The sequence below is a fragment of the Triticum aestivum genome, chromosome 2A, assembly GCF_018294505.1.
Source record: "Triticum aestivum cultivar Chinese Spring chromosome 2A, IWGSC CS RefSeq v2.1, whole genome shotgun sequence".
Lineage (NCBI taxonomy): Eukaryota > Viridiplantae > Streptophyta > Magnoliopsida > Poales > Poaceae > Triticum > Triticum aestivum.
Genome location: NC_057797.1, coordinates 721,434,530 through 721,449,996, shown reverse-complemented (window position 1 = coordinate 721,449,996; position 15,467 = coordinate 721,434,530). Strand labels below are relative to the sequence as shown.

General features: G+C 44.2%; 2 protein-coding genes across 2 annotated transcripts; both read left to right on the top strand.

The window, feature by feature from the left end:
- The first annotated feature begins 3,276 nt into the window (after positions 1-3,276).
- On the top strand, positions 3,277-8,797 carry LOC123190543 (uncharacterized). The gene is made up of 3 exons (XM_044603206.1): positions 3,277-8,150; positions 8,412-8,478; positions 8,567-8,797. Exons 1-2 carry the CDS (start codon positions 3,710-3,712, stop codon positions 8,429-8,431), a joined length of 4,461 nt encoding a protein of 1,486 aa, XP_044459141.1. The 5' UTR covers positions 3,277-3,709; the 3' UTR covers positions 8,432-8,478; positions 8,567-8,797.
- Positions 8,798-12,143: 3,346 nt separating this feature from the next.
- On the top strand, positions 12,144-13,420 carry LOC123191923 (uncharacterized). The gene has a single exon (XM_044604464.1). The coding sequence runs from the start codon at positions 12,152-12,154 to the stop codon at positions 13,418-13,420; it is 1,269 nt and encodes a 422-aa protein (XP_044460399.1). The 5' UTR covers positions 12,144-12,151.
- Positions 13,421-15,467: the final 2,047 nt, after the last annotated feature.

Sequence of the window (15,467 nt, the reverse complement as noted above, 5' to 3'; positions counted from 1 at the left end):
GTCCGTGTAGAAGGCGCAGCGCGTTGCACGACGGGGCGGCCCGCCGCGCGGTTGTCTTCCTCAGCCAGGTCCGCCCAGCGGAGCCGCTCCGGGGCCGGCGAGGGGGGTGGAGGAGGCGGCTCACAGAGAGGAGAGGTAGCGGGGGACCGGGCGACGCGAGGGCTGGCACCGGAGAGGAGGCAGAGGGCACGGCCACGGCGAGGGCGGCGGCGGAGCCGCAGTAACGCAGTTGCCGCCAGTGTCGCAGGAGCCTGATTGCATTTCCTTCTTCCCTGGTACACCATTCAAACAGCCGTCAACCTTTCGATTCATTTCAACGGGTTGTCGCCATGGAGTAAGAGTTGACGTGTTAAGTAGGCATATCCAGAGTCAGTTTAGTACATAAAGAATTCAAAAAATAATGAAAAAAACTTGCACCTAAGCAGAAGGGGTTTGTGGAGAAGTATGGCTTCGCGTATTTGGACACCGTTGGGTGTTTGTCCGCATGTAAACCTGTTGTCGAGGGGATCGTGCATAGGATGAACCCAAGTTAACTCTAGATCATACACGAAAACAAGGTAATAAGGTTTCATAAACCACTTGTTCAGAAAATCCTTGTATCGCCTAAGGCAATGTTGATTCTGAAGTCAGGCACGGGAAGCGATCATGTCCGAGAGCTGTGAGCTATGTACTCGAATGGATGTGGTAGGGAAGGTCTTTTTAGAATAAACAAGGACGGAGATTCTTTGAGGAGGACTTCTCTTCTCATTTTGTTGGCTATAGTTTTCACCCCTGGCATCTACAATGAAATCAAACTTGAATACTTGTGGTCCCTTGAAGATATGCCAACTGTTCAAAATCTTGATTGGTCTGGTGAAACTATTGATGTTTTATTGGCCCAGGTTGAATTTCACAATATTTACTCTTTTTTTCAATTAGTGAAACAGATAAACGCCACATCTGGATTGGTGAATTGCTAGTCTTTGTTTACAGCAAGCTTCTGTTTTATGCCATATTTTTCTTGCAGTAACACTCATTTGATATTTTAGTTAGCATTCATGTGGTGAGAATAGTAAAGTCTATTGGTTTTTCCTTAGTTATTACGTGCATGCATCACTTGTACACCACAATCTACTGCAAGGTGCCGGTCCATGTCGCAAAGCATTCATCGTCCCACCTTGCCTTTGTTTCCTGATAACCATCCAATGATTGTGGTGTACTCATATATTCTGCAAACAACACCATTTAAAACAAACATGAGCGAGCAGTAATGAAGAATTAATCTTGTGTTCCTGCTTTCTATATGATGGATTTAGTGAACAACTTTAAACAACAAGTAAGTGCATAGTTGTGCTTGCATGCCATATATCAGTTAATATTTATGATAATATGGTAAATAATGATAAGTTGATAACGTTATATTTACTTCTAATAGTAATATGAATAATGGAAAACTTGAATTACGTAAACTGGATAATATACATAGTGATGGCAAACCATATCTTTTCAGATGCAGGGACTACGTTTCTCTTTCTGCCATATTCATCGTCATATGTGTAGGTATATAGCTTTTCATGTTGAATAATTGCTTCAGCATTAGACCATCTTATGCATAGGATGGCATGAAATTCCATAAAATACTTAATTTTTAAATTTTCCTTCTAACTGCAATTCAGAAGCTTGCTACTAGGACTGGTGAAATGCAACAACAATTTGCTGAACTAGTGTTCCACTGGATCTGCTTGTTTTCTCAATCTTATTTAGCCAACAGATATAAGTGCAATTACATTATGTCGCTTTCTAAGGAACCTTTCTTTGATGTGTATGTTACAATTAAGACTAGCAGAATCGCCATGTTTCACCTGTATGCTCTCCTGTTAGTGAATAAATTGTAGTGCCATATTTTAAGTTTAATATTTTCTTCCTCTGAAACTAGAATGCTGAAGATAATGAGTACCCTAGCAGAGTAGCGCCATCTTTGGAGTTTCTAGTTACATCCAATGACGTTACTGGGTCTGGTGCATCATCTACTTTGCTTATCTTCAACAATGAGAAAGGCTTCTCTCCATCCAACGTTGAGTCCATTTGTCGTGTTGGCAAATCAACTAAAAAGGGAAACAGGGACAAGGGTTACATCGGAGAGAAAGGTACATCTTTGCATCTCACTTATAAAATCCCTTTGTGTTCTGTTTTGGCAAGTGAGAGAATTATTCTTTGATGTTATTCCTTTTATTTCAGCAAGGATTCGGTTTTTAGAACTTTTCTTCTCAAGCACTAAGATTACTGACATAGCTTTTAAATGACATGTAAAATGATTGAAATATTATTCAGTAGTACTCAATTAGGATGGTGTCGAACTAGATTCTACATGAGGTCAGTATTCTCAACATAAATGTATTTTATACTATTTGTTTTGGGTGAGTCATGATGTACTGTATTGCTTTAGAATTTGGGTGCCGTGAACATGGATTCAAACCCCCATGCTGCTCAGAAAAAAGATGTGACGATTCTGTGTACTCTTGTAAAAGATTTCCAAGTTTTAAGTTCTTGCATACTTAAACATGTGCAAAATATATTCTTTACTGTTTGTGCATGTTGAGCACGTGACAAATCTTGTATAAATCATTTCAGACTAAGTTATGTTTTCAGTATTATTGAGAAGTGAAGAAAATACTGTTCACCTTTTTCTCCAATGGTTCCTCCCTTGGAGTATTCTATGGAGCCGTTAATGAAGCTCAAATAGTTTCTGGATACTTCTATAAAATTAATGACTCGCTACTTGTAAGAGCGTTAGGCTTTGACACTCAGTTTTTATACTCCATTGTATCAATAAAAGGCTGATAATCTGTCACCGCTACTTCAATTTTTTGATAGGAAAGTAGGGAGAGCTCCTATCTCTATTTGAATTAATGAAACAAAATTGTTTGATACATCCAAGTTCACAGACATAGGTTGGTATCCATGTCAGCAAAAGGCAAAACGGAAGTGTTAACATCCCACCCAGTTTGTAAAACAGAGTAGAAACAGAGCCAAAACACTGAAACTGATGAAGACTAGTACTTCAAACATTCTATGCGACATACTATGTAGTGGAATCCTATACATCACTCATCTTTTTTATTATTATGCATTAATAGCTTGGAGATTCTTAAACTTTAAACTCGGTGTGGGGTACTGACTACTCAAATACATATATGAGTAAATTTCATTTTGGACCATGTGTTTGTGATGCTGTGACAGTTTGGACTATACAATTTTAATTTTGACAGGTTGAACCAGATTTATAGCATGGTCGAAATTTCACTTCATGTTGCTTTGATCTTCTAGTTTATGCATGCCTAGCGTTATAAGATGTGAAAATATCCACAAATGCATTTTATTTCAGCTATTTACCTACTTTATCATTTGTACCTCTTATATTATTATGACATCAATGTTGTGATAACTTGTTGCTCTTGATGTAGGTATCGGGTTCAAGAGCGTTTTCCTAATATCGAGCCAGCCGCATATATTCAGTAATGGCTATCAGATAAAGTTCAATGAGAAGCCTTGCGCGGAGTGTAACATTGGATACATTGTCCCTGAGTGGGTTGACTCGAAACAGATCCTTCCAGAAATAAAAAAGATATATGGGCGATCGAAGGTTCTACCAACAACCACTATCATCTTGCCTTTGAAGGACGAGAAAGTTAGTGCAGTAAAGCAGCAACTGTCAAGCTTGCATCCTGAGATGCTACTGTTTCTATCAAAGATTAGGCGGCTCTCTGTACAGGAAGCTAATTCCAATCCTAAAGGCAGCACAGTTAGTGAAATTGCAATATCTAGTGAAAAGAACTACCAAGAGAGGAAGAACATGCACGCAGAGTCCTATACAGTCCATTTATCGGCTCAAGAGAATGGGAAAGAGGAAGAGTGTGGCTACTATATGTGGAGGCAAAAGTTCCCGGTAAAACCAGAGAACAGAGTGGACAAACGTGCCGAGATCGATGAGTGGGTCATCACGCTGACCTTCCCACACGGCGAGCGTCTATCCCGTGGGAAGCAGATATCACCTGGCGTCTATGCTTTCCTTCCCACTGAGATGGTAACGAATTTCCCCTTCATAATCCAGGCTGACTTCCTCCTTGCATCTTCAAGAGAGGCTATTCTGTTCGACAGTCCGTGGAACAAGGGGATTCTGGACTGTATCCCAAGCGCTTTCCTGAATGCTTTTGTTGCTCTTGTGAAATCCAGCGCTGATGCACCGGCAATGTCCTTAGTGTCTATGTTTAATTTCCTGCCGGCCAATCCTTCAATCCCAGTACTTGAGCCGGTTAGGTCTGGCATCAAAAACAAGATTCTTGTCGAGGATATAGTGCCATGTGAGTCTCATAGTTCGCAGAAAATATTTTGCAAGCCAGGTGAGGTTGGACGACTGAAACCAGCCTTTTGGAGTATTCTCAGCAAGGCAAGGGAATCTGGAGTTGACCTAAAGAATCTTTCAACCCATGGAAGCTACATTCTAAGCTCCCATTTTGATAAGTCGACGTATAATACCGTGCTATCATTTCTTGGTGTTAAAAGTGTGAGCACTGAATGGTACGCCAAATGCATCGAGGGCTCTAATCTTGTCAAGGGGGTAAATGAACAGATTTATCTGGAAGTTTTATCCTTTGTCGCCGACAATTGGCAGAACTGTTTCTCCGGTACAAACATGATGTCTATTCTCCTGCTAAAGTATGTTGATCGGAACAATGCTCTCTCTTTCTGGAGCATTTCTAGAGCTACTCAACGGAGTGACAGATTGTGCATTGCATCTGAGAAGAAGTGCATACCTTGGCTTATCAGCTGGAACCGGGAGTTCCCTTCTTCTAACCGCGTTTTTGTACCTCCCAGCACACAGGAAGCTCTACAAAATTTTGCACAGAGAACAGCAGTGACACAGTGGCTTCAGAGCTATGCAAAGGTGGAGGCTTTGTCTGTCTACACTTATGGACTAGCGGTTCTTAATTCCTTGAATTATGATAGCAGGCCTGTTATTGCTTTTGCCCACTTTCTGTACCACTCATCTCAGAAGGGTCACATCGAGAGCTACCACTTGGCAGAACTGTGCCGTGCCATGCCGGTAATCGACAGCTATGGCAGTGTGGTCAAGACAAGAAGCAGCCTTCTAGTTCCTGCGAAGGGCAGTAAATGGGTAGGATTGATGGGCACGAACCCATGGAGGAACCAGAACTACATTGAACTATCGGCAGACTACAAGTCGTCAGGCAGTTACGCTGGGATATATGCACCTGAAGACCAGCTCTTGGCTTTCCTAAAGACACAACTGCAGGCTTCAGATATTCCGTTCATACACCCTCCAGATGCAAGCTTTCCCACAGTCTCATCGCCTCTAACCATTGACAATGCAATCTTGCTTTTGCAATGGATACAGAATCTGAAGTCAAGAAGGGTACATTTACCGGCTAGATTTCTGGCTTGTGTAAAACAGGGAAGTTGGCTGAGGACATCAGCTGGGTACAAGCCACCGAATGAATCATTTCTGTCCAGTTCTGAGTGGGGAGTTCTTTTACAAAGTGGATCTTCCTTTGTTGACATACCAATGATTAACCAAAAGTTTTATCAAAACAAGCTGCACTTGTACAAGGAGGAACTCAAGGCGATTGGAGTTAGATTTGAATTTCAGGAGGCGTCAGCGTACATCGGCAGCCGCCTCATGTCCATGGCCGCAAGCAATACGCTGACCAGAGAGAATGTGTACTCACTGCTTCGGCTGATTCGGTTTCTTCGAGAGAAACTTCTGTCTCCAAGCGAACTCATCAACAGTGTCAAGGATGGACAGTGGATGAAGAGTACTCTCGGCTACAGGTCTCCGGTTGGTTGTATCATCTATGATTCAGACTGGGCAGTTGCATCCTGTATCAGTAGCCAGCCATTCCTTGATGTCAAGTTCTATGGCGAGGACATCCTTACCTACAAACCAGAGCTCCAGTTGCTTGGTGTTCTTGTTGGATTTGAAGGCAGCTACAAACTTGTGATTGAGAATTTCAAGTTCAGTTCGGCTGCTGTTACTCCTGAGGCTACTGTACTAATCCTCAAATGTATTCGGCATGTGAGCTCATGCGACACCTTCATAAGAAAGCTCAAAGATTTGAAATGGGTGAAGACCAATGTGGGTTTCCGTGCTCCTAATGAATCTTTTCTTGTGGATCCTCGATGGGAGTGCCTTCTAAATGTCTTTGATGGGGTTCCTGTAGTTGATTTCAGATTTTATGGGAGTAAGATTAGTCCCTACAAAGATGAGTTGGAGAAGACTGGGTTGATAACAAAATTGGAGGCGGCATCGAAGGCTATCTCTCACTTGTTCGAGCAGATGGTTCTGAACTCATCACTTCCAAAGGCGAGTGTCCTAGCTCTGCTAGCATGTTATCGGCAGCTGAAAACACAGGGCGCACTTCCTGTCGAGCTCTTGAGTTGCATGCTGAATGAGAAGTGGTTGTGCACATCGTTGGGTTTCAGATCCCCCAAAGATGCAATCTTGTTTAATGCAGAATGGAAGTCTCTATCATCAGTAGCAAACTTACCTTTCATAGATGATGGTGACTCTAACCATGGTTTAAGCAAGGAAATACATGGTTATAAAGATGAGCTCAAGTTGCTTGGTGTTACTACTGAAGTGAAAGCTGGTGCTAGGTTTGTTATAAATGGCATCAACATTCCCAAGGATCCTTTACACATGTCTGCAGCTACTGTCTTGTCATTGCTTGGGTCCATCCAGAGCTGGTTAGGTTCTTCAAGTAACTCCCCAAAGGGTTTTCTAGAGAAAATCAAAGGCTGCAGTTGGTTGAGGACAAAAGTGGGGTTCCGATGTCCCGATGAGTCAATCCTGTTTGATCCAAAGAATTCTTCCATTCGCATAGAAGATGGCCCTTTAATTGATGAAGCATTCTATGGCTCGGAGATAGCCTCATTCAGAGACGCCCTTGCGGCAATCGGAGTATCTGTGGATGTTAGACACGGACATGAGCTTGTTGCTCGGCATCTGAAAAGCCACAAAAACAGGGCTACTATTTCTCGTATTTACACGTACCTTAAGGAGTGCAATTGGGAGCCTGCAAACAAGACGAGTAATTGGAGCTGGATACCAAATAAAAAGAAAAGTGGAGAGTGGGTGAGCCCTCTGGGTTGTGTTCTTCATGATAAGGACAACCTTTTCAGCCTGCAGCTGCATGTCTTGGACAAATATTATGACAAGAAGTTGCTGGACTTCTTTTCACATGTTTTTGGTGTGAGGAATGGTCCTAGCGCTGAAGATCATTGCAAACTATGGAGCACATGGGAGAGCTCTGTCGATGCGCTATCTGCAGCTGACTGCTCTGCTTTCTGGCAGTTCATTGCTAAGAACTGGAGCAAAAACACGGAGAAGCTTCTTTCTGCTTGTGTCAAGGTTCCAGTTTGTACCGACGGAACTATCCTTCTGTCGAAGAAAGAGGATGCGTTTATTCCTGATGATCTACTTCTCAAGGATTTGTTCGACAAGCTGCCTAACCGGTCATTGTTCATATGGTATTCATCTTCAAGCCTGCCTTCCATGTCTCGAGCAAAGCTGAACAACATCTACGGTAGCATTGGAGTCCAGGCAATATCCAAAGCTGTTGGGAAGAATGATTCACTCGCATTGGAAAATGTCAGCCCAACAAAAGCTGCTCGGGGTAAGGTGATCAATGTTGGTATGATCAAACTGGTCCTAGCTTTTCTTGCCGATCCCGCTCTTGACATTTCTGCTGAAGAGCGGCACAAGATAGTTTCCTGCCTGCTCAATGTGACGGTGCTAGAGACCAGTGAGCCAATCACGGTGGGATACAACGTGAAGCTGTCCTCTGGGGCCGTCTTGGATGTGAAGGCGACACGGAAGCTCCGATGGGAGAGGGAGAGCTCGAAACTGTACATGCAGAAAAGCAAGCGTGCACCAGGCTACAAGGAGAAGTTGGAGTTTGCGACGAACTTTGCGGATGAGATATCCCAGGGGCTTCTCTTCGAGAAGGCAGATCTGATCCCTTTGCTCGCGGAGCTCATTAAAATCGGCAGTTTGATGGACTTCCACGCTGCCGCTGTCGAGTACCTTCTGAAATCAAAGAATCTGCAGCTGTTCCCTGAAGATGAAGAATTCCTTAGCACTGCATCGCTAGGTCTGTGATCGATAAACAAAAAATTTCTCATCTTATGAGCCAAAGTATTTACCTCCTTAGGCCCCGTTTGGATTAGCGTTTTCTTTGTAATACACCTGTAAAAGAAATACACGTCTCCACCGGTCGGTTTCATTTCCAGCCGGAAAACAGTCATGCCCAGTAAAATACACTTGTAAATCTTACACCTCTGTATTGAATTACACCTATACCAAGCGCGCCCTTATGCTGTTGTCTCCAACTCTTTGACGCTTATGCATGCAGGTCGTAGCAGGAACCGTTAGCGATCTCTGGAGTTGCTCTTGCGCATGCCGGCACACGGAGTGAAGTGGTGAGTGCATTGCTTGTTTGTTTTTCTATAGAAGTTGTATCACCTCTGTAATTGTGATGGAAGCTTACGTAGTAACCTCACTTTACAGGTTACTTGCTGATGGCCAGGTCTGCAGGAGCTTAATTGGTTCTTAAATCTGGAGGGTCCAACAATGCGCCTACTCGGTTATCTTGTGCATACGTTTTGTCGCGATTACTAGCTGTGAACTTTTGTTTTGGTTTTCTCCCTTTATGAACCGGAACCTGTCTGTTTTTTTTTTGAGTGTGAAAAATGACACTCGTACGTACTGGTGTGTTATCCTTTCATGTCTTGTGACCATCATCTATTATATCTTGTTATTTAGCATGAATATATGTTGGACCATGTGTGAGTTTGGTTGTGGTGGCCTGCTAAATGATAGACGTCTGGTTGCCTTTCAAATCTTTCAGCATGCCCATGGTTTTTAGTGTGCTACTGAATCATGAAAGATAAGGAATGGTTGGTTGGTTGTCAAATCTTTCAGCATATATAAATGAATATTTTGCACGGTTTGTGCTTGTTACTGATGGCCAAACAGTTGCAAATGTTCTGTTGATATGCCGGGGTTGCGGCTGCCTGGGACAGCAAGCGTCTCTGCTTGCTTGACTGGGCATTCGACATGTGACAACCAACTGTCAAGATGATATATAGCAGATCAGATCCCTGTTGCCATTGTTAAGGATTAATTATATGCCTAATAATATCTGGTTAATTAACAACTGCCTTAGTTTAGCAACTGCCATTCGGTTATCGTTATCTCTTCTCGGAGACGCATCCCTTCTCGTGTCACTTGTAAGTTGTAACCCTATATATATGTGCAGGAAAAAGCTATTTTCCAAACAACTGGATTCTTGTAATAGATCCGAATGCTTTCATTGTCGCTAGATTAGAATCGCACGGTCCCAACCGCTTCGCATGTACTTACCGCCTCATTTTTTTAAGAAAAACTTATCGCCTCATTTAATTGCGGGCGTATATCGCGCATGCCACAGCGTATTTTCTTTCTTGGATAAAAAAGTGAAATGTGCGCTGGATGGACTCACCTCTGGTCGTTAGAAGCAGAGCAAAAACAACTTGCTCACGTAACCAACCGAGATGTACATTTGCTCTTGCCCATTGATAAGTAGGCCCTTAATTTGAATATCCGCCAAATATGTTTTTTTTCTAAAAAATGTCCTTCCTTTTTAGGCTTTGCTCAGTGTTTTTCAATCAAATGTCTTTCTCCCATGAACAAAATTAGAGCATTTTCAATACGGACCCTCAAACCGTCAGCAACCATCTGAATTACACAGTTCTGTATCAGACTATTCGACTGTCCAAATGCACTTTTTTCTGCAAACCGGGAACAAAGCCGTGGTTTTTTTGGGGGGGGGGGGGGGGGGGGGGGGGTGTTACAGAAGTCCATGTCGCAATCACGCCTGCGTCTAGTAACCGTGGCCCATCCAAAACCTTCCTTCCTTGCTCGCATGCTTTCTCACCTGATACCAGCTGCCCGCATTCAGCCATTTTAGAGCGGCTGTCCCGCATTGACGCCAGCCCACAGTGGATACCACTTCTCACTGGTGTCGGCATTGAAACATACCACGGTTACTCTTGTGTAAATATCATGGTAATATACACATCGCGGTGCTGATAGCTTACTCAAAACACTGCAATACTTTGACCAAGGGATCTTTTTGTTGAAAACATACCCTGGTAACTTTTGTGAAAATAACATGGTAATATACGCACAACTGAACTGATAATTGACGTACAAATATCATGGTAACTTTTCACCCAATAAAATAATCGTTAAAAGACACATCCCGATAAGTTATGTGTAAATAGTATGATAATACACACACATCAGAGCTGATAACACACATACAAGCAACACGGTAATGGTTGGATGGTAATATACTTATGGAGTGTCTTTCATAAGAGCGTTGAGATCAGTCATTGGCGACGGGTTGCCAATGAAAGAGACAGAAGGGCTGCTATCCTTGGGTGATGATGACAAAGTTTCCTATTTCGTCGTTTTTGATCCATTGCTTCACGCTCTCGATTATTGAAGGCAACATGGCTTCGGCATGGGCTTGGCTTTGCGTGTTGATGTGTGCTTCGATGTCGGCTGTTGTTGCGGCCGTGGCTACATTTATTTTCTGTTCGATAGTCTACTTGTTGGCTCTCCTTTTCCGCCGTTGCAGCTTGTGGTCGTCGGGATAATGATAGTCCCATTTGGCACCGCATATGGCGCCGTTCACACGGCCACCCGCTGACAGCGCTAACGGTTCCTTGCCGATGGTCACGTTGATCGACCGGCTAAGAGGAGGGTTCCACCTGGCCATGGACCCTTACAAGCTCTGAGGTTCCGCACGCTGCCTTTTCAGTTCTTCTCCGAGTCTCCTCGTTTGGTGATCCGCGAAAAATCCCCTGACTTATGATCATAATGGTATCGACCCCTGACGTAGTTATGTTCGAGGGGGTCTTTGAATTGCTCGAAGTGATTTGGAATGCCCTTTGCTGCAAGTATAGCGTCCAGCTTGTCCCACGCGGGCTTCTTCCCAACAAAACTACGGCTTCCAAGGGTGTGGTTACTTAATGTCTTTGATCGCATGTCCTTCCCCCATGACGACTGGTTCAACACTACAGGTCCCACACCATAATTGGAGGGTCTCCAGACCGTAAGCGCATTCAGATGTGCATTCTAGGGTATCCACTCGGATACAGTCTAGCCACTTGGACGTCTTCCCACCAGTCAGCCTCACCAACACCACTCACAGGAGACGAAGGGGCGATGTGGGAGCCACAACGACCGAGGGGATTAACGTTGGACTTCAAGTGTAGTTATAGCGGCAGTTACTAGTAACGCCTATAGTTACTCCCCTCTTATCTCCCCTTTGTATCATAGCATTGATGAGGGTGGGCGCACTCTATATAAACCCCCTCCATTGCCATGACAAGGGTTCGCAACCTACTGTAATCATATACCCCAAGAGAAGACACAAGCCTTCGGACACGAGACCTAGGGCTACTACCTCTAAGAGAGGGGCATGAAGTCGCTAAATCCAAGTGTTACACAGGTGCCGTAGTTAGGTTCCGTCCCTATTTGTACTCCTAGCACTCACTGTCAGATTCGTTGCCTCGACAGCGGCAGATGCCACGTGTCGGCTGCCGCACCTGCCGCCATAGTAGTTTTGTCAATCCCACCTAGAGTTGGTTCTTTTTGTCAACTCGACTGGGCGGGTGGTCCTTTCGGACAAAAAGACTGGTTGGTTTGTTATAAACATTTGGCAGTGCCAATATTTAGCCAAATCAAATGTTACCAACACTTGGCAATCTTTTGTAAGATTGCCAAAATTTGGCATCGATTGGGCTAAAAAATTTCCCGACGCGCGCCGGTAACGAAACGACTACGTACGGACTCCCGTAGAGATCTTTCAGAACTGCCGATACAAGGAAGAATTGGCCCACTTCGTCTTCTTCCGCAGCCACCGCCTCGGCTGGATCTGGGACGGGTCACGTCGCCGTTGACCGGACCTCAAAGTCAGTTGGTGCGCGGGCATAATTTATTTTCTTTCGTTCTTGTGTGGTATGATTGATCTATTCCACGATCTGATCTATTCCGTTTCGATCTGTCTTTCCTTTGCCAACCAGGTCTGCTATTTGCTCATCGATGAATCGGAAGCGCCCATCGGCCTTGGCTGCCTGCAGCAGCAATCGCCCTTCCGCGATGACTGCGTGCAGGAAGCGCCGTCGTGCCGCCACCTTGCAATCCGATGCATCTTCGTGGGCGTCGCTGCACGAAGACTTGGTCAGCCTGATCGGTTGGCGGGTCTTGGCTGCTGACTTGCTTGACTATGTCCGATTCCGTGCGGTTTGCCCTTACTGGCGCTCCGCCACCGTCTCCCCGCGCGGCCGCGGCCTCCACGACCCGCGCTTCCACCCGCGCCGCTGGATGATGCTCCCCGAGGGCCACGGCATCCACCCCGGCCACCGCAAGCTGGGCGGGTACATCCGCTTCATCAACCTGTCCACCGGCGCCATCGTCCGCGCCCGGCTCCCGCTTTTCAGCAACCACTGCGTCCTCGACTCGGTCGACGGGATCCTGCTGCTGCAGCGGGACGAGGACACCGTCATCCGCCTCCTCCACCCCTTCACCGACGACATTGTGGACCTCCCTCCGCTCGCCACCCTTCTAGCAGGGTTAGCACCCTCCCAGGAGAAGATGTTCAGCTGGAACGTTCTGAGGACCGTTGGTGCTACCTCATTCACAGTGAGCGCGGATGGAGTCGTCACCGCCATGATTGGGCTCTTTAAATTGGGACGGGTAGCCTGTGCCACCACCATGGACCAGCAATGGCGGCTCTCGACATGGAGCATATCAAATGGTTGGAGGCCACTGTCGTTCCAAGGCAAGATGTACACCTTGCACACTCCCACAAATGGCAGCGAGCTTCAGATTTTCCAGATTGACTTGCCGGGGCATGGGGAGAAGGAGGACTTTGATAGAATTTTGTGTTATCTACCGGCACCTAAGTTGATTGCCACATGCCTGGCAGGCAAACCTCAGAAGCCTTATTACTACCTCGCAGAATGTGATTCGGAGATCCTGGTGATCGGCCGTTACCTTTCTGGTTCACTCGACGTTGAGGTTTACAGACTATCTGACATTATCCTAGACAGGATTGCCCCAGTAACGAGCATCGGAGGAAATGCTCTCTTTGTTGAAGAAAGGGTCTTGAGTGTCAGCAGTAGAGTGCACCCCACCATTGTGGGTGACTCTATTGTACAACTCCATAACAAGGAAATTTATCTTGGACATTACCACCTTGCCACTGGGACATGGTTGCCAACAGCGGATGGGTGTGTCAGACGTGGTGTACCGAGTCCTTGTAGCCTCATCTACCATATCTTCACCTGTTGCTATCGCCCCACTTGGTGAGCGAGTTGTTTCCGTGCTTTGTTGTTACTTAATTCGAGCATATATATGCTACTTGTTGAGCTGATTATTTTCACACCTATGCTTGTAGGAACAAAGGGGGGCTTCTTTATCAGGGTAATGTGCAACCTAGTTGGAAAGTGAAGAGAAAATGGCGTGAGGGGGTGAGTATGATCTGGAATACCTCAATGGTCGCAAACTTATAAGTAATATCATATCAGTAGGGCAACTTTATCTTTTGGCCTTTGATTAGATTTGAGATATACAACATAGCATTCATGATTGCACAAACATAAGTTGCAATTCTTCTTTGTATTTACAACTAGTGAAATAACACTCCGTAGATACTAGCTACAACTATAGTCATTGGAAATATATGTAGTGTGATCACCATTTGTGATATGAATTGTGCAATCAACTTTTGCTTGGGCACCAAATTAGCATGAGAATTTGCCGGAAACTCCCTTTTTCGAGAAAACAGACACATACTCTGACTGCATTGTAGTACTGAATATAATGGGGGCAAAATATTTTCAATAGGAAGTGTTACTACTTTGAAGCCTATGGTTGAAATGGAACTCAATTTGAACTGCGTAAAAACCTCAAAGAAATAATTTTATGGTCCTTGACTTAATCAGCCATGAATTCCTGGTTGGGCGGCACATTGTCGAAAAACTTGTTGTTTCTGTGCTTCCAAGCACACCAGGCATGCATCAAGCATGAAAACCTCAAAGAAAAAGGGGCACTGGAACATCTCTGCTCTGTCATTCCCAGCCCAGACAACACCCATTCACCCAACATGTGCTGCCTTGACGTCTCCTGTGTGTTCTTAAAATCCACACTAGAGCGTCCTTCTTGATGCTCTCCCCGTCCCATAATGTAAGACGTTTTTCAATAGTAGGCATTTACTATCTTTTAAGCTACCTCTCCGAGCATCACAACCCCGTGGGGAAGTTTCCTCTTGCTCCTTTTGCAATTAGCATGTATGTGGTACTGTTCTGATAACCATTGTAACATGATCACTTTTATGACATGTGATGGTTGGTTTGTCACTGTTGAGTTCTGTTAAAGAAGAGAAAACGCAAGTGATTTTTCCAAGGTGTGCATTGGTTTTTGTATTGTTGGGGGTCACTTGTGTCATGTGCGGTATGGTGTGTCAATGTTGAGTTTTGTTAGAGAAGAGAAAATGCAAGTTTGTGCATATCAAAACACGAGTAATGCTACATCTTGATACTCGGTTGTGTATTTCTGTTTCATATTATTTTTTTGCGGATAAGTTCTGTTTTGTATTCGATCATATTGATTTAGTTTTCTTTTTGTTGTATTTCTGCTTTGATCATATTGATTTACTATATTCTTTTTGCGGGGATTTGGTTAGTACTCCGTCCCATAATATAAAACCGTTCTTATATTATGAGACGGAGGGAGTAGTTTAGTAGTCATTGATCTGATATTTGTTGTCCCTTTGCTAGGCATAAATGGTTCTCGTGTCACAGAAAAGGAGCAGGGTCTAATTTCATTCATCTATCACGCTTTCCTTGTGGCAGTGGCACTCTACTTTTTCAAGGCAGTGTCAGACTTTAAGTTATTGTAATCTTTCTTATAGCTAAATTATTATAATTTTTATGTTCTAAAAATACAAGTTAATGCATCAGTTTTATACTGTCAAATTGTTCTAATGTACTACCTCCATTTCTAATTATAAGATGTTTTGGATATTTCATCTATATACGACCGATCTAGAAAAAAGTCAGAACATCCTTATAATTGTGAACGAAGGGAGTAGTTCTGTACTCATTTATCTACAAATCTGCTTGTATCACTTGTCTCGTTGATTGTCAACTTGCACCTGAATAAGCAATCAGGTCTTTTTTTAGAACGGGCTTTACCCCTTTCGATTGCATAGAACGGAAATACAACCTAAGGCAGGTCTTATAACTGCTTTCATGCATAATCCTAATATCTTTTCTACATAAGCATAAGCTTGATAGCCCTGATGCTAAGGTATTTCCTCCGGTTCATCGCCCTGGGCTTCGCTTACCTGCTTGTT

Bases quoted from the DNA above. Each gene is read 5' to 3' on its own strand.
- LOC123190543 (XM_044603206.1), top strand. From the start codon at position 3,710: ATGCTACTGTTTCTATCAAAGATTAGGCGGCTCTCTGTACAGGAAGCT. The intron at 8,151-8,411 runs GTCTGTGATCGA...TTATGCATGCAG, and splicing joins CCTTAGCACTGCATCGCTAG to GTCGTAGCAGGAACCGTTAG.
- LOC123191923 (XM_044604464.1), top strand. From the start codon at position 12,152: ATGAATCGGAAGCGCCCATCGGCCTTGGCTGCCTGCAGCAGCAATCGC.